Source organism: Gallinula chloropus (assembly GCF_964237585.1).
Source record: "Gallinula chloropus genome assembly, chromosome: 5".
NCBI lineage: Eukaryota > Metazoa > Chordata > Aves > Gruiformes > Rallidae > Gallinula > Gallinula chloropus.
The window spans coordinates 8,034,711-8,060,653 of NC_140090.1; the positions used below are offsets into that span (position 1 = coordinate 8,034,711).

Here is a 25,943-nt window from a genome sequence, read left to right on the forward strand (position 1 = left end):
GAACAGACGTTCAAGTGAACCTATTACTGAATAGTCATTCTGCAAAGTGATACCAGGAGGAGACAGTTTTTCAATTACTCCAGTTTGTCCATGAATGAATTAAAACCTTACTTTTTCAAGTTCTTCCAGGTACCATGCTTGTAAACTCAATCTCACCTCTGAAAGTCAAGTTAGCTCTTGCATGTGTGCATCGTCAGCACTAATAAACACTTTGCAGTGGCAGTCCTGTTAAAAATACCATTGAAGATGCCCCAGCCAACAAAACCTCACCTCATTTCCCTGTTGCCTGTAGCAGTACCCACACTGCTAAAGAGTGAATGTAATAGAGGGGCACAGTTTTCAGAAAACTAAAGTGATGGGGCTCTGGGATACATGCTCAGAGCAGCTATGTAAGTAAGGTGTCTTTTTTTGCAGTTACTTACAGACCATAAATGGACTTAACAAGTAGACACAGAAGAACTGTAATAAGTTCTGACATGTTCATGAGCAATGCTCTAAAGAGCCTGGGAAAAAGCAATCCTGTATGGAAAGCTAGCCAGCAGCAAAGTAGTGATGCTGGAGGTGTTGAGTGTGTCAGATGAGAAAGGCAAATGGAAGTGTGTGTGAAAACTTAAAATATTGGTGTATCACAGGTCCGTGGGGGACTGACACTGCAAACCACTCTGAGCTACTTCTCATGGTTCAGTTCTACTTCTCCCATCCTCCCAATTTTTTTTAGCCTTACATCTTACTCAGTTAACTTCTCAATATCCTAACTATTAGTAGGAAATACAAATACATTGATGAGAAGTCCAGAAAGTGAAGAAGCCGTAACTCTCCCAAGCATCAGGGCAAGAAACACCATGCTACTTCTAGCTTGTAAGTAAATCCCAGAGCTCCCTAGAGCAACGGAGTGGAGTTCCACTGGCTGATCCTTTAAAGCCAAATAAAACTCTTAGAAGTGTTTTCTTCTAATGCTTATCCTCTGTGTGTCCTGCTGCCCAGCTCCTATCTCACTAATACAAATCCAAATGGGAAACGCTTGATTCAGTCACATGCTCATTTGTTCTCTGAGCATCCAGTCCTTTAGAAAAGAAACCATTTATATCATCTAAAGAACATGTTGGTCAGTGACAGAGGAGAAAACCCATTCTCTTTGCGTGCAGGCACACAGGCATTGCAGATAAGGAAGAGTCATTTATGACATTGCCGTCTCCCTGCTGGGGGTTACTGTCACCGCAGCTGAGTGGTGGGGTTATGGTTGTCCTCTGTCTCCTGCTTCATTGCCAGGTTACTTCAAAGCACACCTGGTAGTGGGTTCAGTTAAACTGGCTGCCTTGTACCCCACCTCAAGCAACACTCTCCTGACTCGAAAGGCTGGTGACCTCCAGCTGGAGTGACGAGCCTGTGGCGGTGTAATGGTAAAATTACAGCTGGATCCAGAAGAAACCACGTGGCTGGGCCCTCCTTGTCACTTCTGCTCTGGGTCTGTGTCCCTTCATTGTGTACTTGGAAAGCATAGGAGTAAAAACTGCAGATACTGTATTGCTGCTTCTGAATTCCATAGGTTAAATTCAATACCAGGTATAAACAGTGTAGCTTGAGTGACATGTCACCTTTCATCATCCTTTTACGTGTTCCTTGCCTTCTGCCCTTTCTACAGACTATACGTTACTTCTATTCCCCTGCAGCAGCTCCCTTTAAATGGATAGCCAGCAGTGCCTCGGAAACGTGAATCCAGCACGACTACACATTCATGGCTTACTTTCCCACCACAAACACTGTTTGGCTGGAGTGTTTATGTAGTGGCTTATCAGAGTATTGTTACCTGGTTAAAAGAAACTTGAATAAATCGTCTGACTCTGAGCTGACCACTGGCTGACATAGTTCATGGGATTATCTTTTATAGACATGCCAAACAAAGCAGACAAGATCTGGAAACTGTCTGCCTTTTAAAACCCACTTTGAAAATCTGTTTTAAATTTAGAAAGAGTGTCAGCTGTGGGACTACTCTGATTTACAGAGCTCAAGGAATCGCTTCCCTCTTTCTTCTTCAAGTCTACAGCTAAACTGGAATTTCATCCAAATATATCCTTATCTATAACTTAACTATTAAACCATGCTGTATCAAAAATTAAATGTAATCTCAGCAAATCCTAATGTGGAAACCACCCTAAATCATATGGCCTAGACCTCATCTCATGCACAGTTGTTTTGAAAGCGTTGCTGTAGGTCATAAAAAGTCCAAAGAACATGTAATACACTTGGGAGAGCTTCAGGGAAATCTTCTGGCCCTCACTACAAAAAAGTTCTAAAGTCTTAAACATGATGTTAAACAGCAGAGAGTTACTTGGGTTCTATTGCATTGTACTGGATCATGAAAGATGTCCTAATAATTTGCTCTTGCCACCAAGAGGGTAAAGGTGTACTGGAGCAGGTTTCTGCAGCAGAATGCCACACTGGTAACGTGTCCTTCTCCTGTTGCACGTAGCATTAGGGTTAGCTTGTCCACTTGAGTTGTTTGTTGGTTTTGGGGTGGGGTTTGTGTTGTTGCATTTGGTTTTTTAATGTTATTTTTGTTTGCTTCAAATTATTAATTTGATGCAGATCAACCCCTGTTATTAAAGTAAAAACTCTTGTGACTAATGAAGGTGATGATCTCTCTTTAGTGGAAGCATCTGGACAATGTGTTCAGACCCATGGTCTGACTTGGCTGGTCCTGTGTGGAGCCAGGAGTTGGACTCCAATTCAGGATGTTCTGTGATTCTCTTCTGATCCAAGGTGGAATATCTGATAATTAAATACAGGCAACATCCCATTAGGCAAAGCCTTTGAACCTGGATCCTTTTATAATTCACTTGGGTTCATTTGGTTTCATTTGTTCCTAATCTTTGTGCTGTGGGAGTTCAGTCCCTTGGCCTGTTTATTTAAATAAATCTACTGGAGAGTGATGTAGAGACTTGCAGTCAGTAAGCCACTCAGCTCTGTGCAGGTAGCTCTTCAAGTCTGTGAAGCCTTTAGATATTTAAATGCAGCCTGCATCTGTGCTGCTACTTAATATTTTGGTGTGACTTGTATTATTTAAAGGTTTAATTTTGTTCTGATGAAAAAATCAAATTGCAAAACCTCGGTTGCTCTGTCACTGGGAGCTTTTGTTTCACCGGACAACCTTACCTTCTGTGTGTCATGTGTTGCTCCATTGATATCCCTGTAGGAGGCGATCAGGAATTGCAGTTCTAGGCGAAAATTGTGGGTGAATCAAACAATTGACACTTTGCTGGCCAGGATGGGTTGGGTATATTCTCTTGCAAGTTGCTGTCTACACACACTTTTTGGGGCTTTATGGCTCAAACACAACTATTACAACATTTCTTGAATCAAACAAGTGGGACACGTAAACTGGCACAGGCTGGGGATTTCTGCTTGATTGCAGCTGAATTAGTAAAAGTTCATTTTAAACAAGTTACAACTATTATAAAGCTTTGCTTCTAATAACAAAAGATTTTATATACCTGGTGTGAACAAACAAACAAACAAACACCTTTATGCTTGGTTAGACATCTTAATATAATGCAAGTCACCTTACAAAAAAAACATGTAGCAAGGGGCTTGGAATTACAATTAACCATTATAATCTGTGTCATGCAAACAAAAAAAATTACTAATTAATTATACTGTTTCTCATTTTGCTATTGGCAGAGGTTTATTCTCACACTTCTGAATGATAGACATTCATATGAATTATGTCTGTCTTAATATTGTTTGCAAATTTGTATTTGATCTTGAAAAACATTTCATTATGTTTAATTTAGAGAAATGAGATGTCTTTAATTATTGTCTGTAGAAGCTATTAGAAGCCCAATCACATTTTCAAATTCATCTTTTAAAAACATTATCATTTTAAGATTAATAATCTTAACAATGCATTATCTGACTCTTTGGGACTTTCAGGTTCAGTAAGAGTATTCTCTCTACACCCCCCAACTCCCCACCCCCAGTCCCCCCCCCAGTAGAAAAATTAATTATCCTAAGAACTGAAGACCAATACCAGTCTTTGAGCTTGGTGAATGGACAGCATTTGGTTAATTGGGGAGACAGAATTATCAAAATACATACTTCTTGCCTTCATTCAACGTTGAAAGTCCGATGCAGAGATGACCTTTAAGAGGCTGAGGGAGTGACAGCTGCTGGGGATGCAGAAGTTTCACCTGCAGAAAGCGTGCCAGCGCATGTATTGCTGTCATGGACTGCCTATAGCCACAGGCTCTGTAGGTCTGTCTCCAGGAAAGGTGCTAATTGAGGTGCACATACTTGACTTCAGTTTATTAGTTTATGGAAGGCTACGAGTGGGAAGGCTCCAGTGCTGTGGGACTCACCACTGGGTGCTTCGCAGAGTGGAAGAGCTGCTGGGCAGCTCCCTGCAGAGCGCTGGCCACGCACTGTGGCTGTTGAAAGCCATGGGCAGACAGTGCTGCTAGCCATCTAGCTCGGTGCTAGGGGGGGTTTATGAATTATTAGTGGTTTTTTTTTTTCTGTAAAATAAATGTTGTCCCAACTCCAACTATATATACAGTGCTGCTCATGTAATGGCCTGCCTAGATCAGATTAATTGTAGTCCTGCCCTGATAAAGGAGCTTCGGCACGGCAGTTATTCTGTCGTGCAGATGCAATTAAAACCATATCAGAGCTGTATAAATAATGCTAAATTAAGTTGCTGTCCTGCCACATGGTGGCAATTTTGAGCTAGTGCACAATGAAAGCTAGCATCATGTTATTCAGGAGTAACTACACCACCAGAGAGTTTCTAATTTACTTGAATTGCTCTGGAGCAGTGTTATCACCCACGAATATAAAGTGTGTAAACTAATGTCACTGAAATATCACTAATAATAATAAACATTTCCTATCTTGTTTTTCATCTCAGAGCCAAGCAAAGCTTGATGTTTACATCTGGTAGTCATGGAATAGATGTGCTAGTCTGATATGAGGCTGAAGAAAGAGACGTAAAGGCATATTAAAATTTCACAGTGAAAAATAAATTATTTGCTTCAAATTATTTACTTTAACTGTTTTCAAGGCAGTTTTAGAAAATGCTAATACAAATTACTTAGCGACAGTTAGATTTCACTGGTTTATTTGCGCAGCCTGTCATTTTAGGAGCAGAATCTTTTTCTTAAGAACCATCATTTTTCCTTGCTGGAGTGAAAAAGCTAGAAGATACCAACCTAAAATTAGGATACAGCTTTTTATATCTTGCTGTTGCAGAGCTTTAGTGGGAATAAGTTTAAGAAAAATGATTACATCGTAAAATAATTGGGGAAAAATTAGAGGCCTAATATAAATCAAGGAATATTTCTTCTTTAGCCTCTGCAGTACAAATCTGTGTATGGGGAAAGGGTAATTAATTTTGATTACAAAGCAGCCACACAACTTCACCCTTAACTTTCTTATTTTGAAGAGATGTGGAAATAAAGCTTCCTCTCCCTCCCTGAACCTTCCAAGTACTTAAGTTATTACTGTTTATACCTTAATGCTTCACTGGGCTTTAAAAACACCTGTAGCTTCATCCCTGGGAAAGCTTTGGACGTTTCAGGGTATTTGTCAGTATTCCCAGTGTAGCTGGAAACAGTAACGGGACAAAGGCATATTAACTGCCAATGTCAGAAAACTCTGGTTTCAATAGCTGGCTAATTTAATAAAGCCTTGTTACAGTAAAATGATTCAGTTGTAAGCAGCCTGTAAAAATTGTAATAAGTGCAATAGGCGATGCAAGTCTTATTTTCCACTCTTTGGGGTAGTGGTTTTTCATGCTGTCAAAGTCCACTACAAGGAACGCTGCAATGTGCTGCAAAGTTGTTTGTCAGTGCCTTGGTTTATTTTTGCAGAGAAGTATTGATTACAGAATGAGAAACATTTGGTTTAACAGCGATCGATGAGGAGCAAACAAAGGACACTCTGAAGTTGGGCTCATTTTAATTTGAATGAAAATACAGTACCTGGTGCAATTTATGGTGAAATAAAAAATGATACCTGCTCTCTGTTCTTGTAATCACATTTCTTTCCTGTCATCTGTGAGTGAAATAAGTGTGGACAGAGGACTGTAGTCTCCTATGTGGTGGATTTGGGACCAGGTTACACAAGGGGAGTTTGGAAGGAGTGCTCCTGCCTCAGGTGGGAGTCCCAGGCTTTGCAGGAAAGTGACAAGCAGGGCCATCTGCTTCTGGAGGTGACCAAACCAAAGAGATTTCACACACCTTCTGTGTAAAGCAGATGAGGGCAAACCACTTTGCACTCTTTGACTTATTTTTCTTGCAGGACCCAAACACAAGCTCTCAGAAAATTTCCATAACATAGAGAACGCTTGTACTTACCTTTAACCAGCAGCTTGGGCCACGGGCAGCTGGGGCTCAGGTGTGCCCTGTGGCACTTCAACAAATACCATTTCATCACCGTGCATTATGCTGGGGGACTTAAATATTCATTGGATCGGAAAAAATGAGTTACTTTTTAAAGTAACCAACTGGGAGACCCAAGTTGCAAATTCCAATTTCTATTTCAATTAATATTTCATAATTAATTCTTGAAAAATTTAACTGTTTCACCATCCTTCTCTCATCCCTTACCCACTCTGTTCTGTGGCTCCTGCCCCCAGCAGTCTTTCAAAAGGGACATACAATACAGGGGTGATAAAATTGTATCTTTGAGTACCTTAAATATGCATATTTATTCATAACAGTATTGGACATTGACTTGCTAGAAAAAAATGGTTTTAATGTGCTTCTAGTAGTTGCTATTTGCTTAATTCTGTCACTGCTGTTGTCTACTTTTTTGGTGATGTTGTTGTCTACTTTTGTGGCCAGTTGATTCTCTCTGGCTCATTGGATGTTGTGTTACAGGCCAGGCTATGATTCTATTAAATTATGACTTCAATATTCTAATGCATAGCATCAGAACATGCATTAAAATAAATACATAAATACTCAGTTTAGGTTAGCAATGACTTAATGGTACTTCAAACTGTAAACAAAAATTTGTATTCTTTTCTTCCCCTCATTTAAATTCATTGCAAAGTATCTGTTTGAAATCAATATTAATTATACAGAAATCGTGACCCTCTTTAGCAAATGCTTTAAAACAGTTGTTAAAAAATTAATGTGAAGGTTATTAGCCTGATTTTGAGCAACATTAAGCCAGTGTTAAATATTCTCAAGTAGACTTTTTTTGACAAAATAGTGCTCCCATGTTGGTATAATTACTACTAACATAGTAAAGCCCTTCTTACGATGCCCTGGGGAAGCAAAGAACAAATTCAAGAGTACCCAAGAATCTTACTTCTATTCAAACCTTTTAACTACTTACAAGGTAACCTTAAAGAGGAGATTACATTTGTACCCCTTTTAAGACATTTTTGATATTTGAACTAATCAGTCCAGTTATACCCAGTTATATGCCAGTCGTAAGACTCAAACATAAGCTAAACAGAACAAGGAGGGACCAGTCCCCATGCAGATGTTGTTCTGGCTGGGAACAGCCTGTACCATATGCACGGTTCATTTTTCACTTGCAATTATCTATAGTTTTGAATCTTCATGCACAGCCACATTTTTGTTTAACATATAGATAGCATTATTGATCAAAGGAGTAGAATGATTTTTATGTGAAAGATAAGTTAAAAAGTTAAAAATGAAGTACTGTGGTGTGGTGGGTGCCAGGTGCCCACCCAGCCGCTCTCTCCATCTCCTCAAAAGGACCCGGGAGAGTAAGATGGAAAAGCTTGTGGACAAGCTAAAGACATCTCACTGCCTCTGTGGCATTTTGCCCTTTTGTTAATACGTTTTCCCACAGGTGCCAGCGGTATGGCTAGTGGGCTCTGCTGTGTCCTGTGCTGGAGCTGGGTAGAACCGGCTGGAACCGGCTGTGTCCGGCTTGGGCAGTCCCGGCCTCTCCTCACAGCAGAGCCCCCGCAGCCCTCTGGTGCCAGCACCCGTCTTCACACAGGCCATCTGGTGCCCTGGCATTAACAGAAAGTCAGATTATTAGGGTGGCACATTATGGACAGGAGGGGAAATTGGTTTTAGGTGGAGAGGCAGGGAGGGATGAGCTGTCAACCAAGCAGTTTTAACATGGAGGGTGCAAGATCACCAACACTGAAGAGGGGAGAGAAGCAGGGGGGAGATGAGACTGGAGGGGTTTGGAGTAAGAAATCTGCTTGAGTTAGCCAAATGCTAGACTCAGGTGCAGAGAATTCCCTCAGTACTCCTCTGAGAAAGTGTCATGGTTTAACCCAGCTGGCAGCTAAAACAACCACACAGCCATTCACTCATTGCCCTCAGTGCGATGGCAGAGAGCATTGAAGAGAAAAAGGATTAAAACTTGTGGGTTGAGATAAAGACTATTTAATAGGACAGAAAAGGAAGGAGGATGATGATGATGATAACAGAATATACAAAGCAAGTGTCGAACAGCACAATTTCTCACCACCTGGAGTAGATGCTAAGCTAGTCCCTGAGCTGCAGTCCCACCTCCCGGCTAGCTTCTCCAGTTATATATGGAGCACAACAGCATATGACATGGAATACCCTTGCCCAATTGGGGTAAGCTATCCTGGCCGTGTCCCCTCCCAACTCCTTGTGCACCCCCAGCTACTCGCTGGTGGGGTGAAAAGCAGGAAAGGCCCCAGGTCTGTGTAAGCACTGCTCAAGAGGAACAGAAATGTCCCTGTGTTATCAGCACTGTGTTAGCTACTGTGAAGCTGTATTAGCACTATCTCAGCCAAAATCAGCACAGAAGGTATTGCCATGGAGTTGGTTCTGTCGTTCAAAATAGCTATCTCTTGATTTTATGTGTAATATCCGTGACTTGGAAGGTTTGAGTGTTATCCATTAGGGGTCACTTAATGGAGACATTTGAGTTTTGGAAGGATGCAAAAGAACTAGGTGCTGAGGTCTGCAACACATCCCATGTGAATGAGAGGCATAAATGGGTGAGCACCTCTTTGGAGACACTTGTCACATGGCCACACTGGGTTAGTCCTTAGACCAAGAACGTGGCTACTCACCAGTGACTCTCAAAATAGACATTGTGTCTTGGTCTCTTCATGGAGTGCTGAGGAGCGATTTGGATTTTTCTGTCAAATACATGCGCTATTTTCAGTCGAGCCATAAATAGTTTTCATGCGTTTTGTTTTGATCATGAGTATCTCAAATTGGATTCCTTCCTTAACTTTGAGAAGACGAGTTAATGTGTGGTACATGTCCCTGAGTGGATGAGAAATGAAACATTTTGACACGAACATTTCTACAGCTACACAAAAAAGAACTCGTTGAAGTGCAAACGCTGGCTCACGAGCATAATGAGCAGCTAGTGAAACTTGATTGCTGAAATGTTCATGAAAAAGTAATTGCAAACAGTATTTGTTCAAGTGTTAAAATGTTCCAGTACTTGCATGAAAGTATTGGTGGACTTTGCTAACCCCATCTTTCACTTCAGTTTGTTCACATGCATTTTTTTTGCATATTTGGAAAGTTACCAGAAATTTGACAGGGTGATTTGATGAAGGTCAGACGATCTGAAGAGGCTGAAAAAGGGAAGCGAGAGTGAAGTAAGGGTTATTCTTCTACAAGGAGAAGGTTATAGCTGTATTGCAGAAGGCGAGGAGAGGGAGCGTGGAAGAATAGTTTGAGCAGAGCTCGTGAAGAGGACCTGCAGTTAAAGAGGAACTGGCAAGTGGAAACACATAACTACATTGCAAGATGGCAATGATTTTCTTTGTGTTAAAACATACTGATGCATTTCACATGATACTTTCTTTTTTTAATGTAACCTTTTCTTCACATGGCATGGTAATTGTACTGCTTTCCAGTAAGTTTATAGTCTCTATAAAGCCTTGAACCGTTTCTGGCTAGTTCATTTCCTTTCACACATCTTTATTTTGCACAGAAATAAAGTGGGGTTAGCACAGAGGAGCTCAGAAGGGGGGTTATGACAATGCAGAATTTCTGGAGAATTCAGGGGTATGTTATCTGCTTCCAGGAGACAAAAAAAAAAGAAAAAAATTCTGTGTTTAATCCTGGCCTTTCCATACATTAGGTTCACTTCTCTCTTCTGACACTTCATTATGGCTTTTCTGGCATTGAATAAAAATGTAGTTCTCTTTTTCTTGCAGATAAAATCACTATGGCTGGGAGCTGGTTTTTGTGTGTACTATGCATGAGTGTTTTGTGTCCTGGAGACTGAAAACTTTCCAAGTGTGTGTGGTCTCTTACTCCTTTTGTCCCCCTCTGTGCTATTTAATGTCTGTTATCTGGCTGAAAGCAGATCTGCTTTCTGCAAGAAATGGCAAAAGTGCCTCAAGGTTGCCAGTAAATTCCTGTGAAGAAGCACATTAATGAAGTCGGGTGGTGTTACTGCTGTGCAGCCATCCTGTGGGCAGTCTGCCTTTTCCCACACCAAGTGTTTGGTAGCTGGGAAGAGAATCCAGAATTTCAGGGCTTTAGGTTAGTGCTTTTATTTCTGATCTTCTAGCTTTGTGACTTATTTGTCGTTCATCTCATACCCTGAAAGAGGCATAGGTTTTTTGTAGCAACAGGGTGTGCTTATATAATACAATATAATGTATGCTGTGTCATTATGCTTGCCCATGAGATGGCTGAATCAGAACTGGACATTTCACTCATTCCAGAAGTTCCTAATATTTAGACATTTAACTCCTGTAACTATTGCTCTTGTAATGTGAATTTGTTGTTGGTTTATGGGTACTTCTCTTAAAGGTAATTCCTAGGTTCCTTCTTAAAAATATATATATAAAATTCATGTGGATGTGCTGATCATTTTGTGAAGGATGGTAATACAGACTTCCCCACATGAATAACACAGACTTCCCCAGTGCTCTCTGCCCTAGGAGCAAGAGGTGAATGAAACCTAGAGATAGCTTGTACAGATCTTTGACCTCTATGGGAAGGTTTGGATTGGTGAATCTCTGCTGTATTTTCTGTGCTCTGTGGGGTTTGTGCAGCAGCACAGCCATGAATGTAGGTATGGCATGGTCACTCTGCAGGATTGTGTGTACCTGCAAAACATCCTGGCAGTGAGCTGGAGTACGGGTTATTCATCTGCTTTCTGAGACTCATCTTGTCTCTCCCCCCTGTAGAGATGTTGCTTAAGATTGTACCTAATGCAGAAGGGTTTATTTGAGGACCAGAGCACGGTCAGCATAGCAGACATATGGAGGTAATTGCCATAGCAGATTAAGATCACTGTGGCAGTAATGATGCTGAATGAGTGTTGAAGACATGGTCTTCAGTCCGTTATCACAGTTCATCAATTACTGCATCAGGTAGCACAGTCCAATGCTTTGAGTCAACTTGGGCACTCAGGGGTTGATTTTTCTCCAGTGTGGTTTATCAGTCACTGTAGGGACAGTTACACACTTGGTTTTATGCCCAGTTTCTGTAGGCACCAGTATCTTCTAAAAGTTTGTCTTAAGCCCTGTGTGGTAATCATATATTTCTTTATGTAATTGTCCTTGCAACCCTCTGGCTCTGGAAGTTCTATCAGATCTCTCTTTAGCATCAGGGAAAGGCATCTATAACAGAAGTTGCTAAAGTATTCAGCGGGGGCCTCTGGAACAGTTATGATTTTGAAGCTGGTGTGGATGGAATCTAAGCTGGACAAATACCAACAGCTTTGAATATTCTTCCCATATCAGCCTGAGATACCCTTCATGAGCCACACACTTTGTATGGCTGCTGGGTACCTTCTGCCTGGTGCTGACCACTCCGCTCTTAGCTTGGCATAAGCCAAAGATTACTCAGCACCTGGCAGAACACAGTTATCTAACAGCAAGGACAGGAATTAGAATATTTTAGTTAGAACAGTGTATTTATTTTCTGGTAATTGTTTTGCAGTTTTCCATTTTCCAGATATTTCACATCACCAACTAGACAGAAGCCTCTGTCCTCTGAGTAATTCCCTCTGTTTTTTTCACAAGCATATAGATATTTCATTTAATCCTTTGCAGCCTCCCTTTGTGGCATCTACTTATTTATCACTGTCTTCAGGATCCCTTTTCTCCTTGGTAATGTTAATATTTTTGGTCCCTTGGTTACTGCTATTGTAAATTATTATCCAAAAAGATTTATAGCTGTGAGACTCGTACAAATAATCTGTCTCCCTCATTTAATGGTTTAACACTAAGATACCATTGTTATTTTCTAATGAAACTGTATATATAATTTCTAGATGCATTTTTGCAGGTATGTCATGAAAATTTAGGTCAGCAACGGACCTACGTCAGACTGTCTGACAGGCTCCCAATCACACTGCATCAGGGCACAGGGATTTTTCAAGGCATATAGGTAGTGAGCCCACTGTACCTTTGCAGTGACAGCCTTTTCTTAGGCAACTGACACTGGATCCCCTTTGCTGATGGAGTTTAATGCAGTACCACTTAAAGTGCTTGGGGGGGTTTATTGATTTGTTATCTCTTTTAAATGCACAAGGAAAAAATTAATTTAATTTAATTCCCATGTAATAGGGTCACCAGGGAAAGGCTGTATAAATGTTTTTTTAATTCCAGTAACATTTTTTATAACTTTTCAGTTCATTCCCCTGCTTCTCATAAACTGCATTCAGTTACTTTTAAATAGGGTTTTGAAGTCATTAGGTACCCTTTTACATGATGTTCTCTGGTTTAAAAAAAAAATAAGGATAAATGATTAGGCCATACCCTATGTAGATTTATCCAAGTGGCACAGTAAGTTGTGGGTTGGGTTTTTTGGTCATATGGTTTAAGAGTTAGCAACAACCATAAGCTATTTGCCTTTGAGAAGCATTAGTAAAATTAATGACATTTTACTTCTCTCATATTTGCTTGATCAGTTTTTATAAACATATTCCTTGTCATAGTAGTTCAGTAAATAGATTCAAATAGACTCTGTCCTACTGATGGGAGGCTTCTCTCAGCCAAAACAAGAAAACCAGTGGCTGCAGAATCAGGTCCTTCTCTGCTGACGAGATGGAAACATTAAAAGATGGGTGAGAAGGTGTCTCCTTGCCTTGCTTAATGCTTCCCGTGTCTGCATTCAAGCAAGATAAATGACAGATCTCAAATACACTTTTTATTTTGAGTGGAGGTGCTGAAAAATAGCTTTGAATGAGAGGGTGGGTGTTTGGTTTTAAATATGGTGACTTCAGTGAGTCTGAGCAGAGTAAGAGTAGCTCAACAAGATGGGGATATTCTGAAAAGGCATCTCTAGTTTGTTATTCTGTGTAGCATTGCTGTACAAAAACGATGGAACTGAACAGATTGGGTCATTATTTTGATTAGTTTTCTCAAATTAATTCTTAAATTTTTTTTGCTATGTTTTTTCTGTGCACAATAGCTTTTTGTAAATAACTTTTTGTGTTCTTTCAGCGTGAGAAGCTGATACATGAGCTGGAGGAAGAAAGACATTTAAGACTTGAAAGTGAAAAAAGATTACGGGAGGTGACACTGGAGTCAGAGCGCAGCAGAGCGCAGATGCGTGGACTGCAAGAACAGTTTTCCAGGTATGTTGTATAATTAAACCATGTTCAAAATATGGGAGAACATCCTTGGGTGCAAAACCATTGATCAAACCTGTTGCTAGCTGGAGTGGATGGAATCTAAGGGAAAAGCTGCTCTCCCTCTGAAATTCAGTAAGCAAAATTGGCCTTTCCATAAGGGATTGTTGGCAGCTGGTAAAACTTAAAAGGCTTAAAATACCATCATTCTGTGTAATGGTGAAATGTTTATTTCTAGAGATGTTTTGTTTGTTAGAATTCACAATAATTTTCTAAGTACAGGTCCTCACTTCTCAAAAAGTACATGTCATTGATAACTCAGTATTTGGTTGGTTCTTCTGTTAACCAACAAGAACGGGTTTGGTCAATCTGAATAAAGGTTTTAAAAGAAAAGTGATGACTCTACCAGCTGGGTAATCACCCTGCTTGGACATACTTCAGATCCATTCCTGACTGACTGTACCAGACCATTGGGGCTAGAACAGAGCTCCACTTCCAAGGTAGCCATATTAGAACTGTGATTTGCCATAAACTGTTCATTCATACAACCACAGTAAGGATTTGACTTATTTGTTGCTTTCATGATACATGACAAGATCTTGTACATCAAATAGATTTTTGTTTTGATCACATGAACAGAAACAAAACAAAATCAAAAGAGACAATGGAATTTTATGTTGTATATTTTCAATCAAGAATGAACATTAATTCATTTCCACAGGCCCTTGAATCATTGAAAAATTCCAAGTTCAGTTCAATATGGTGAAAACCAGGTGTGGGGTGGGATTTTTCTTTGGTTATTTTTGTTGGGGTTTTGAGGGTTTTCTGTATTGGGCATTTTTTATGGCTTTCTTTTCCTCAGTGTCTACCTCCTCTGATCTGACACGGGGTTTCTAGGCAACGCTGTAAAAGCAGTTAATGGCAATAATAAAATTTGTTCTGATCTGTTATTTTTAAATTTGGAAAATTTCCATAAGTGCTTTTCAGATTTTAAAAAACTATTGAAGTGTTAAGGTAAATCTGAAATTCTTTTGCTAAAACTGCTAAGGATATTTCTTTCATAGGTTTTTATTGTTGTTTTTCTATCATCTTTTGTTTCAATTTTTACGTATTCTGATGAGATTCCCTGGGTTATACAAAATAAATTCATCCTATGAGCATTCTTAAAATACTTTTTTTTTCTCTTTAGATATTTATCCTTGTTTATGAAGAATTTCCTGTGGTCCTGATTTTAGCACAGTATTGTCACTACAATAACTAGAAACCATTGAAATAAACTTCGAAAACGATGGTGCCATGATTAAGAAAAGAAGGGGTGGGGGGAAGCCAGTCTCCAGAGTAACACGCCCAGTAACTTGGTAAAATTTTCACTGCTGCATATTCAGATCTTTTCAGCATAAACCTGCATTATTCCTGTGGAACTGTAGTAGTCTGATTTAGTTCCACAGTGTGTCTGAAAAGAATAACTCTATTATTAGTTAGCATCCCTGAAGTCCACTATTCTCAAATGAATCCATCCTTTTCCTTCCATTGCTGTTTGCAGTCTAGCTTGCTCTGATCTATCAAGCAGCAGAGGGATGCAAGCTCTTTGAATTAAAGCTGTTTGTCTCTTTATTTTTGTACCTGTGATTTAGATAAAGGTGAATGCCATGTAAATCAGCATTATGTTCTCTGGGAGGCTGCCTGCATGTTAGCTGTATGGTTTGAAGGCAAACCTAAATATCACTTTTCATTAATGGCACCTGAGGTTGGCCCTGTTATTGCCAGTGATGAAAACTGCCATTGGCTTCCTCGGCTGTAATTGTGTTTTAGTGTAGAATAGATGCTAGGAAGAGAATGCATCACTTAAATACTTCATTTGCTTTTAAAACATTATGTTTGTTATTATGAATATTGGAGGTTATTTTTTCTTACATTTAGTAGAATATTAAGATATTTGCTTACACAAACAGACTTTCTCTCTTAATATGTTTTTTCTTACTCTGCTTGAGCAAATAATGGAACTGGCAACTGGATTATCTTGTGCTGCTTAGAGATTCCATATTGTTTGAAGGGTTTGAGACTTTTTTCTCAATTTGAGAACAATTAAATGGGACAAAGCAGGTGGTGATGGGAAGAGATGTTGAAATTGAGCAAATTGGAAGTACTTTAGAAGAAGATGGCTAGAGAGTAATACATTGGGCCCAAATGTTCTGGATTTAAGTTGCAGATAGACTGAAGAAAGAACATATGTTATAGCATAAATCATTTACGTCTCTGTAATTCTTGAACTGAGTAGATTTACATAGAAATTCCTACATATACATGCAGTGCAGTAGGTTAAACTGATTTGGAGGATGTTTCTTTGCATCTCAAAATATTTTCTCTGCCTCTTTGAAAGAATGAAACATGATAGTTTGTGGAATTGACCTTTGTAGTCAGAGGAAGAAAGCTGCCTACTGCAGTCTGAAATTGTGTGAAAACTTTAATCTGTCATATAAGCATATGGTTTGAGATTGACCAGTTCAGAAGGCAGGGCTTTTTATTGATTGACGTTTCTCTTCTTACCAAGTAAGCAATATTCCAGGCTAGGACTCTGAAATAAATCGAAGTTCTCTTTCTTAACATCTGTATAAATCTGCCAGAGCCTTAAAGTGACACAGTGGTTAGTTTGATAAATACGTGATTGTTGTAGAAGGAGAAAGAGCTCTTAAAGGCAGATTTTTTTTTTCCATAATTGTACTGTGGTGAATCCATGTAGCTTTTAGTATTTTTTCTAGTTTTATTGGAAATGAGTAAGTGTGGAAAAATCCTGGAGGAAAATAATGCTAAAGCTAGAATTTTACACTGTAGTTGGGTGCAGTTATTTTTACATTGCCTTAGTATAATCCCACCTGGAGGTGAAATTGTTGATGTTTTCTTTCTTGAACCACTTTGCTGCAGCTGTTCTGTTAAATTCTATAAGGCCCTTTTTGGTGTGACAGTGTATAGATGACTGTTGGTCTAATGCACAAAGGCTAACCCTACAATTACCTATCAGCCCAGTTTATTCCAGGACAATGTAATGCAGTCTGACTTTCCCATTTTGATTGGTGGCAACTGTCATGTATGTACTGGTGGGTCACCATTTAGGTTAGTCTTATGCCTGCTGCCTCTTTACTCAGCTCTGGAAGAAATTAGGTTAACTCTTTTGGGTTTGTTTTTCGGTGGTTCTTTTGATTGCTCACAGTTTAACACTATTTCCTTCTTGAACTTACTCCATCTTGGACGTTTGAGAAGAAAATACCCTGTGTCTCATGTACCTCCTCATTCTTGGCTTCAGTGGTGCTTTTCCTACTTTCAGCATCTTCCTACAACTGTGGGAACAGAAATGCAACAACCCTGCCTGAAGCAGTAGGTGTGATTTATAGTATCACTCTAAAACGCACACTAATACACACAATATAAATTGATTACATTTCTCTGCTGTACATCAGTAAGGAATAGAAATTGTTGTCTGCTGAGTGCATACAGTACGTGGGACTCCAAACTGGGATTAAATGTTAAAGCAGTAAAAGAAGTAGCTTTATTTAAGTTATTTTGGTTACTATTTTGGGCTAAACGAAACAAGTTCAATAAAACACAATATTGGGAAGTATATCTGTAAACAGTAATTGAAGAGGCTAGTATCAAATCTTAAAATCCCCTTTGGGTAAATTTCTAAAATTCTTGCAGTTAGGGTGATGTTGTTTATAGGTATCAATGTCTGTGACTGGAAAACTGCTTCAGGCTTTTAAGAATGGATGTTATTGAAAAAGCAGGAAATGGTCCTTGTTTGATCTGCCACGGTCCTGCAAATGGGATGAGAGCAATTCTCCTTAGATTGTATTTCAGCATCCCCCCCACATTAATACTGACCGTAGGGTTAAGCCTGTCACTTCTGGCAAGGGGAAAAATGACTACTGCAGATCTGATAACACTTCACATGAAAGGACTTTGTGGACGCTGGTTTAAGCACATCCTACTTGGTTTTCTCCAATTATTGTTACTTCCCCTTGTTCTGTTCTGGCTTATCAGCAGGTGAGTGGAAATGGTAACTCTTTTCCTAGCAACTGTGATAAAGGGAGGTTTTTTCCATTGCATCAGCATGTTGGTGTTGCATCATCACATTGTGATTTATAACACTGTCACATCTGCTTGATCCAGAGGTCACTGTGTGCTTGCACTTCAGTGGCCTTACTGCCCCGACCGATAATCCGTACACAACAGAGACAGTGTCTGGAAGGTGTAAACCAGTAGGACGCTGTGGTAGCCCCTGTGGTCAGTCAGTTGGTCTAATGCCCATTGAGTGCCAGTTTGAACTGTTAATAACACTTCAGTGTAGTTTCTGGGGAGATTAAAATGCTGTTGTGGCAGCCATTGATGGTATTCCTTTGATCCTGCCATAGAAGGGGTGAGTAAGGTACTGTGTAGGAATTCACTCCTTGTCTCAGAAGAAGGTTACAGAAGGAGCTGTCTACAGTTTTCCTCTCTCGTGTAGTTCTGCTGTAATTTCTTATCATCCTCCTCAGGTGGCCTGTACGAGGAGGCAGATTGCCCCAAAGAGAGAGTTTATATCAAAGGCTGCCCTATGTTTTTAAATACAGCTCGATGTTACTAGATGTGCCTGTGTGAAAAAACCCCTAGTAAATAAGTATAAAGGACAACTTTCTGACTCGAAAGTGCTCCTGGTGCGCCTTGCGTGTGTGAAAGTGCTCCCTGTCTGGTGCCTATCTCACTTGTACACTTGCTACCTCCTTTGCTGCTGAATGTGTCTATCTTCAAACATGTTGTGGTAGATTGATCTTGGCTGGCTGCTGGGTGCCCACCCAGCTGCTCTCCTGTTCCACCTACTGAACAGGACTGGGGGAGAAAAGAAGAAAAGAAACCTCACAGAGATCACTCACCAATTACCATCAAGGGGTGAACAGGCTTAACTCTGGGAGGACGAGTTTAATTTGTTGCCAACTAAAAACAGTACAGGATAGTGAGAAACAAAGACAAAACTAGTAACACCTTTCCCACCCCTCCCTTCTTCCCAGGCTCAGCTTCATTCCTGACTCTTCTGCCTCCTCCCCTTAGCAGCAGGTTGGGCAGGAGGATGTGGGGGGAAGCTGCTACAACTAGTTCAAAACACTTCCTCTCTGCTGCTCTTTCCTCCTCACGCTTTTCCCCTGCCCCAGCGTGCGGTCCCTCCCACTGGTGTCTTGGAGTGCTGGTGGAGCCTCTCCCTTGTATGGTGTAAGGGAGGTGGTACTGGTGTCTGCTTCACAGGCACTAGTTCTGGAGCTGCCACTCTCAGAGTGCTTTCACTGGAGGACTGCTTAGGTCTTGGCTGGTCTTGCCTGAGCCTCAGAGCCTGGTGTGAATGCCATTTCACTGGAGTGTTGACCTAATGCTTAGAAAATTGATCCTGTCATTTTATTAGAGTTGACAGAGTAGAAGGATGAAGTTTCTTTCAGATTAACAGTGATGGGGTAAGTATTTTTAGTTATGTGGATGTACAAAATTTAGGTGCATGTTTCATCTCTAATTTTTGCTTAGAAGTGTCAAGCACTTTTTAAGTAAGATAAAGGAGATTTTTGTGAATAGTTTTCATCTGGCAGAAAATAATGGTTTTACTGTACCTGTGAACTTAAGAACAAAGAGGAGGTTGCCCCAAGTTGTGTATGGAGTTTGATCCCGCTCAGTTCACAGGCTAGTCTGGATGTAACATGCTAATTTCCTGTTGTTTGACCAACAAGAAGAAAAAAAGCATTGCAGGATTTTTCATATCCAGCTTCATTTTTTCCACTCTTCTGTTCAGTGTACGAATAGAGCAGTTTTGAAGATACATATACACAAGAAACGCCTTCAAAGAATATGTTATCTCACTTTTCTTGACTGCAGTTCTCATTCTGATGTTAGAAACCATCAGGTTGAAGTATGTATTTTGTACAGAAGTTGAGAAAGAACAAAAGCAATGAGTGACTGCAGAGGACTGGAGAACCTGTGTAAACTCGAAGCACAGAAGTCATGCAAGGACCAGAAGCTATAGCAGACTATATTGCATGACTTATATTGACTTACATAACACTTTTAGAGAGCAATGGATTGCTTTGCTTCAGGCATTATTAAAGATGCACGTAGAGGTACATGCAGTCCCTGGTCTTCTGGAGACTCTTCAGGCACTGAAGCTACATTAAGAACCAGCCCTATGTCAGTACCCCGACACACTAGTAAATCATGTGGTGCTTTTTCATGGCAGCTTTTAGTTGCTGAAAGCTTCTTTCAAGGGGTCCAGGGAAATAGGTAAATTTATCTTCCACAGAAAAAAAACATGGCTCTCTGTGTGCTCAGAAAATCCTGGGTTTGGTTTGTGTTTATGTGCTGACAGTATGCATCATACTAGTATTTCTAGAAGGTTCATCTATTGCCTTTTACTGATTTATCAGAGCATGAAATGATACTCTGCTTCCTCTGTTCTAGCTAGCACTACAATTTAATAGAATCTAATGTCTGGTTGGGTTTTTTTCCTTTACATAATGTAATAGATCAGCACTGAAATAGTACTAGTTTGCAGTGTAATCCTTTGGGTTTAAAACATACAAGACAGATGAACATAAAACAATATAGCAATGTTTTCACTGCAGTGTAACAGTAGGTTATCAGAGCCTATGTACAAGCCAGCACACAACATGAAATCTGCCCTATGCATTATTTTTTGTAATGAAAGATGTTTTGAATATTCTCTGCACCCCCTATACCATGGCCCTGGCCAAGCAGAACCTATCTATATAATCTATATTAGATAGTGTGTGGTACGTATCCATCATCTCTCTTGTTATATGGCTGTTTCATTCCTAAAGTGAGGGAGCTCCACCAACACTGAAGGAAGCTCCTGGAAGCATGTAAAAATCATAGCATGGTTTGGGTTGGAAGGGACCTCAAAAGATTATCTAGTCCAACCCCCCTGCCAGAGCGGGATCACCTAGACTACTACAAACCCAACTCTCTGCCTGCCTTCAGAGGAGAGATGTTCCAGCCCTCTGGCCATCTTCATGTCCTCCTCTGGACCTGTTCCAACAGTTCCATGTCCTTCTTATGTTGGGGAGTCCAGAACTGGACATAGTACTCAAGGTGGGGTCTCAAGAGCACAGAGTAGAGGGGCAGAATCACCTCCCTTGACCTGCTGGCCACAGTCCCTTTGCTGCAGCCCAGGATAGAGCTGACCTTCTGTGCTGTCAACTCATGTCGAGCTTCTCACCCACCAGCACCCCCAAGTCCTTCTCTGCAGGGCTCCTCTCTATCACACCATCTCCCAGCCTGTACTGATGATGAGGATCGCCCCAAATAATACTGTGCTCAAGAGTAAGGGAAGGGATTCCTGTGCAGATGTAGTGTTGGGTTTACAGACCCGTTTATGTTGGAGGACAGTGAAAACCTCATTGTGCTGAAATTGCAGACTCCCTTGGTACTGCTGTTTAAAGAGATTGATACTCATGTTTGGTGTTTATGTACTGTGAAATCTTGTACCTGCTGAAGTTCACGGCTGTGTGCATTTTATTTTGCACAATAATAGGCATATTTTTGCAGGTAATTTTTGCAGATAATTCTCCGTTGTAAAACATTTTAGATTTTATGAAAGGACAGTGCTGATAGAGGAGCTGAGTTCTGTTACTGAGTAAGAGCTGTGCAGTCATGTATGGTAGGATGTTTCCAGGGTAGACTGGACCTGTGGCTATCAGGAGGACTTCTGTTACTGCTACTTTGCTGTTCTTATAGATGTTTTTTTTAATTGCATGGGAGGATGAAAAGTTAAAGTGCTGTTTCTTTCCTGTGGAACTTGCTGTAGTTTGGGTCTTTTTTTGAACTTGGGAAATCAGGAAAGTCACAGATGTGCCATATGGAATTCTGCAATTCCTTGGTGCTACGTAAGGTAAAGAGACTATTCAAACCAAACACATTCCTTCACATAGTTAATAAAAAAATTCCTTTTGCTAGACATACCTTAATTTCATGGACCAGCAGCAGGATCAGCAGATCTTCCAGAAAAATATCTGCAAAGATGATCAGAAAATAATTTGTTTATCTTTAGTAAGATAAGTAGATTCCACCTGATCCTACTCATAGGCGCCGACTGTAGTCAGACAACCACTGACAGTTATGTAGGCAGTTGAAGAATGAGTGAAGTCCCAGAGGAGTGCTATTTACATACCTATAACTGGAAAATTGTGCACAGAACATCAGACCAATTGTTCTTAATAAAATTTAGGTATGGTTCCACAGTAGTCTTCATGGAGAAGACTGAACAATTATGGTCCCAGTGCTCAGTTCAGCTGCCTGTGGTCTAATAAGTAGCTTCTAAGTAACTCTTCCAGGAAGTTTTTTTATTAAATTTAATGTACTCAGAAAAGAACTGCTGTAGCTAACAATCTGTACTATCTCTTTTGAAGTCCCTTTGAAGTTAGAACATGGCTACAATCAGATGCCACATCCTTAGTGGCCACTACAGATGATATGTTTTGGAAAGACTTTTACATGATGGAAAAAATTTTGATATTCCCATTCCCTGCTGTGTGGTGCTAATCCCTTCCTTTACCCATTAGGAACTCCTTCAACCAAATGTAGTAGAATAATTTTACAGTGTCTTGCAGAAAAGATGATAATAGACAATATATTTAAAGGGGACAGATTTCTGCCTGGATTGCAATCATAAAACTATAGATTACATTTGTGTATGTGTTGAAAGTTCATGTGTGCTTTGAAAGTACTAAAATGGAAGATTGCCTTTGCTTATAAAACCACACAATTTTGTCAGTTCTATGTATTATTCCTCTCCTTGTTAACTGACTTGACTATCAATATGCTTTGAAGAAGCATATAGTAATGGCTCTGTATAATCAGAATTTTTCTTGTTTCAAAAAAGGTCTTTCATATAACTAGGTGCTTTTAAAAATATCAGTAATTATTGATTATTATATATATTATCTACCAAAACACATAAAAGATAATTTTCTTCTTAAATTTGGTGGGGTATAAGTCTTCAACAGTTTCATTTATTCAGCAGATTATTTTTCTCAAGCATTGGAACAGGCTACCCAGGGAGGTGGTAGAGTCACCAACCCTGGAGGTATTTAAAAGGCGTGTAGATGAAGTACTTGAGGACATTATTTTGGGGTGGACTAGTCAGGGTTAGGCTGTGGTTGGACTTTATGATCTTAAGGGTCTCTTCCAACACAGGTGATTCTGTGATTATTCATGTAAAAGCCAGATCCATCCTTCAGAACTGGAACACAGAAAAATTCTCTACTTCAGCTGGTATGTGTACCTTTGCCTTTTAAAAATATTATCTTAATTTCATTAAAAAAATATTATCTTCATTTCATATTATCTGCATAATAGAACAATATTAAAAAGGAAATTGAATGAATACCTGTGAGAGGAGGACAGTGTGATAAAGATCCTGAATCCTTACAGTGGAACAAATGAGAGAGTCACCTTTGAAACAGTATTGTCATTTACATTTTGAATCCAGCAATTCAGAGAGATCTGCATAAATGGAAATTATGTCCCAATAAAATTATTAGAGAAGTTAAACTAGGTAAGGAGAACAGGCAGAAGAAAGCTGGCAAATAGCAGATATTTCCTTAGGGTCTCTCATGGGTGACTATGGTAAATTTCAAGACTGTCTTTTTAAAAGCATCAGTCTGGTTTGAGCTGCAGGATTGTCTGTAAGAGTTGTTTTCTACACCAATACAATGATTCTTAAGTCCCTCTTTAAAGTCGTCTTTTTCCCTGTAGTGCTGTACAATGGCACATTTTACTAATTACTGCTTCCTGGGGAGGGAGAGGGTAGGAAATGGAAATGCCAGGAATGTTTTGAAACCTCAGTTACACGTGCCTTTGGCAGCTGGTGTTGATGTGTATGCTGGTGCCAGGCGTACAGGTGCTGTCCACACTTGGAGACTCAGTTCCTGAAAGTGAGCAGTTCTTTTGGAGAGTGTGTCCAGATGACACACGTTTTTAAAATCAATCCTTACAGTGTTAGTTAAAGCTGATCCTCAGATTCCATGGTAAGATTTAATTCACTACCAAGATAATATGGATTTATCCCATTGTAATTTACTGATCCCATCACACTTGTGGTTCCTGTTGTCATCTGACTGTAAACCTGTACTTAAAAGCCTTATCTGACATGTGATTTGCAGATCACAGGCTGTTTATCTTTACTAATGGGTCAGAGAGAAATGTGAGTTTATGATCATGATTTTTGTGGTTGTTTTTCTGTTGGATGCTTGAGGTGGCTTGTATTAATAATTTTTCCTGTACTATAAAACTTGTGCTATAAACTGTAAATGTATCATTAATGGGCAGTGGTGTATATTCAGATGGATGTCGGTAGGTACAGAGCAAATTAAACCATGAGGGAATATTATGATTCAAAAGCTGACATAAAGCCAAATGATCTTGATAGTGATACTTCTCTTTTATGAGCATGATTGGAATCTGCAAAGGATCATTGGTTGACTGAGTCTAAATTTTACCTTTACAGTTTTACAACGAACTCAAACAGGGAGCCTGCACTCCCATTATAATTGCAAGCAGATAAAATCTGATCTAGAAAAGTACTCAGCCTTCTTAAGGTATGGGTGTGCCTTCTGCACTCACTAAGGAAAGGAGTGCTTCAGGTACCTTTGAGGGCTTTGGTGCCTTAAATAGTACAGATGTACAGATTTTTGGTACAAGGGTTAAGAACATGGAGTCCTGAATGTTACCTCTCTGAGTAGAATAATATAGGAATCCTTTGTCTTGTCTAGATTTCAAAGCAAGGTTTTGTGGTTTTCATGTATGTATGAGGCGGGAAGGAGAAGGGGCTTTCTATGAAGTCCTCTAAAGGAAATGGTATAGGCAACAGCATAAGAAAACAGGCAGGAAGATGTCCCTGATTTGATATCGCCTGTTGTATCTGAAAGTGAGCCATATAGTTTTGAACTCTTACTCTTGTCAGTGAGAAACTCTTGTAGAATCGTATTTTTACTCCCAATTTGCATAGGTGGCTTTCTAATGCTGGTGTGCAGGTAAAGAGCTGGTCTTTAAAGTGACCATTACCTCATTGTAAATATAATTGTCATCCTGCTCTGCATAACGTCTTAAGTACCTACACTAACTAATGGAAATAGAATAATTTATCTGCCTGACTTGAGGTGGTAATATATTTTTTCAGCGTAGTAGCAATTTGTAGTCTGCATAGATTGGATTGTTTCACAGGAGAGTTATTATGGCAATTTTAATTTTATCTTAGAACTTGTAATTATTCCACAACATTGTTCTAATGTAACAGGCCATGCAGCAGTTCATTTGTTTGTCAGGGCTCAAAATTGGACAGAGCAACTTAAAAATTTAGTTTTAATCTTTTTATCAAAATGTTTTGGGTGTATTTCCTCTACGAGCACGTTTCAAATGGGATTAAAAGTTGCAGTGGGTGTAGTTAAAGCTGAAAAGCTGCTAGGTGCAAATTGTTTTGGAATCTTGCTTCTCAGACTAGGACTATATGAAAGACAAAAGGAGAAGAGGATGGGATTTGTTTTTCTTCTATAGGCTTGTAGACCTAGTTCTTCTAATTACTCATCTCTGGTACTACATTTTGCTTGACACGCAATAGGTGCATCCTCAGGGATAGATGCTCTGAAGGCATAAGAAGTTTGTTTCAGCTGCATGGATGTTGCTTGTGCATTTTCTTGATGTATGTTATGAAATTTGCTTAGAGGGAAAAGATGCTTGGTTTTAGTCCATCAGTATCAGTAAGGACAGCTGTGAGGTCTCTACACCCTGTGAACAAAAGGCTTAGGATTCTCACTGAGTTTGGATCTAGACCTAGCAGAGGGAATACTGCCTGGAAAAGAATGGACATTTCCCTTCTTAAGGATTAAGGAAGCGTTGAAGGACAAATGCTATGGTTTGAAGGCATCTAACATGATTTAAACTATTCAAACAAATAAGGAAAATTGGTGAGCCAGATCCTCACCAGCTCTGTAAAGGTGCTAGATGACTGCAGTGCAAAGGCAGGATTGAGAGTTGACTGTGTCTGGCTCATGGCAGGATTGGACCTGAGTGATTAGTATGGGATTTCCCCTTAAGGGGTTTATTGCTTAAAATCTTGATATTTTTTGCAGTGCCATTAATCACGGTGAACTTACATGACTAATATGGTTATAATTCCTAACTCCATGGGGATTCTGTTACGATTTAGTAACAATTGCTGTCTACTATTGCTGATTGCTCTTACTGTAAAGCATTTCAAAAAATGTTAACGTGATTCTCTTTGGTCACAACGTGTGCTTGAGTTTGCAGATACTGTAAGAAAATGTAGATTGATTGGAATGATTGTTCAGTGTCACAGGGTTTTAATTCCATGTGTAATGCCTGCCTGTCTCAAATTTTAT

General features: G+C 39.7%; 1 protein-coding gene across 1 annotated transcript in view; it reads left to right on the forward strand.

Moving 5' to 3' along the window:
• Window positions 1–25,943, forward strand: part of NCKAP5 (NCK associated protein 5) — a gene marked incomplete at its 5' end in the record, with an annotated part of 361,891 nt that overhangs the window by 159,042 nt on the left and 176,906 nt on the right. Inside the window, one exon of the mRNA XM_084264849.1 lies at window positions 13,394–13,527. Coding sequence (XP_084120975.1) covers window positions 13,394–13,527 — 134 coding nt within the window. The remainder of the gene's footprint in view (window positions 1–13,393; window positions 13,528–25,943) is intronic.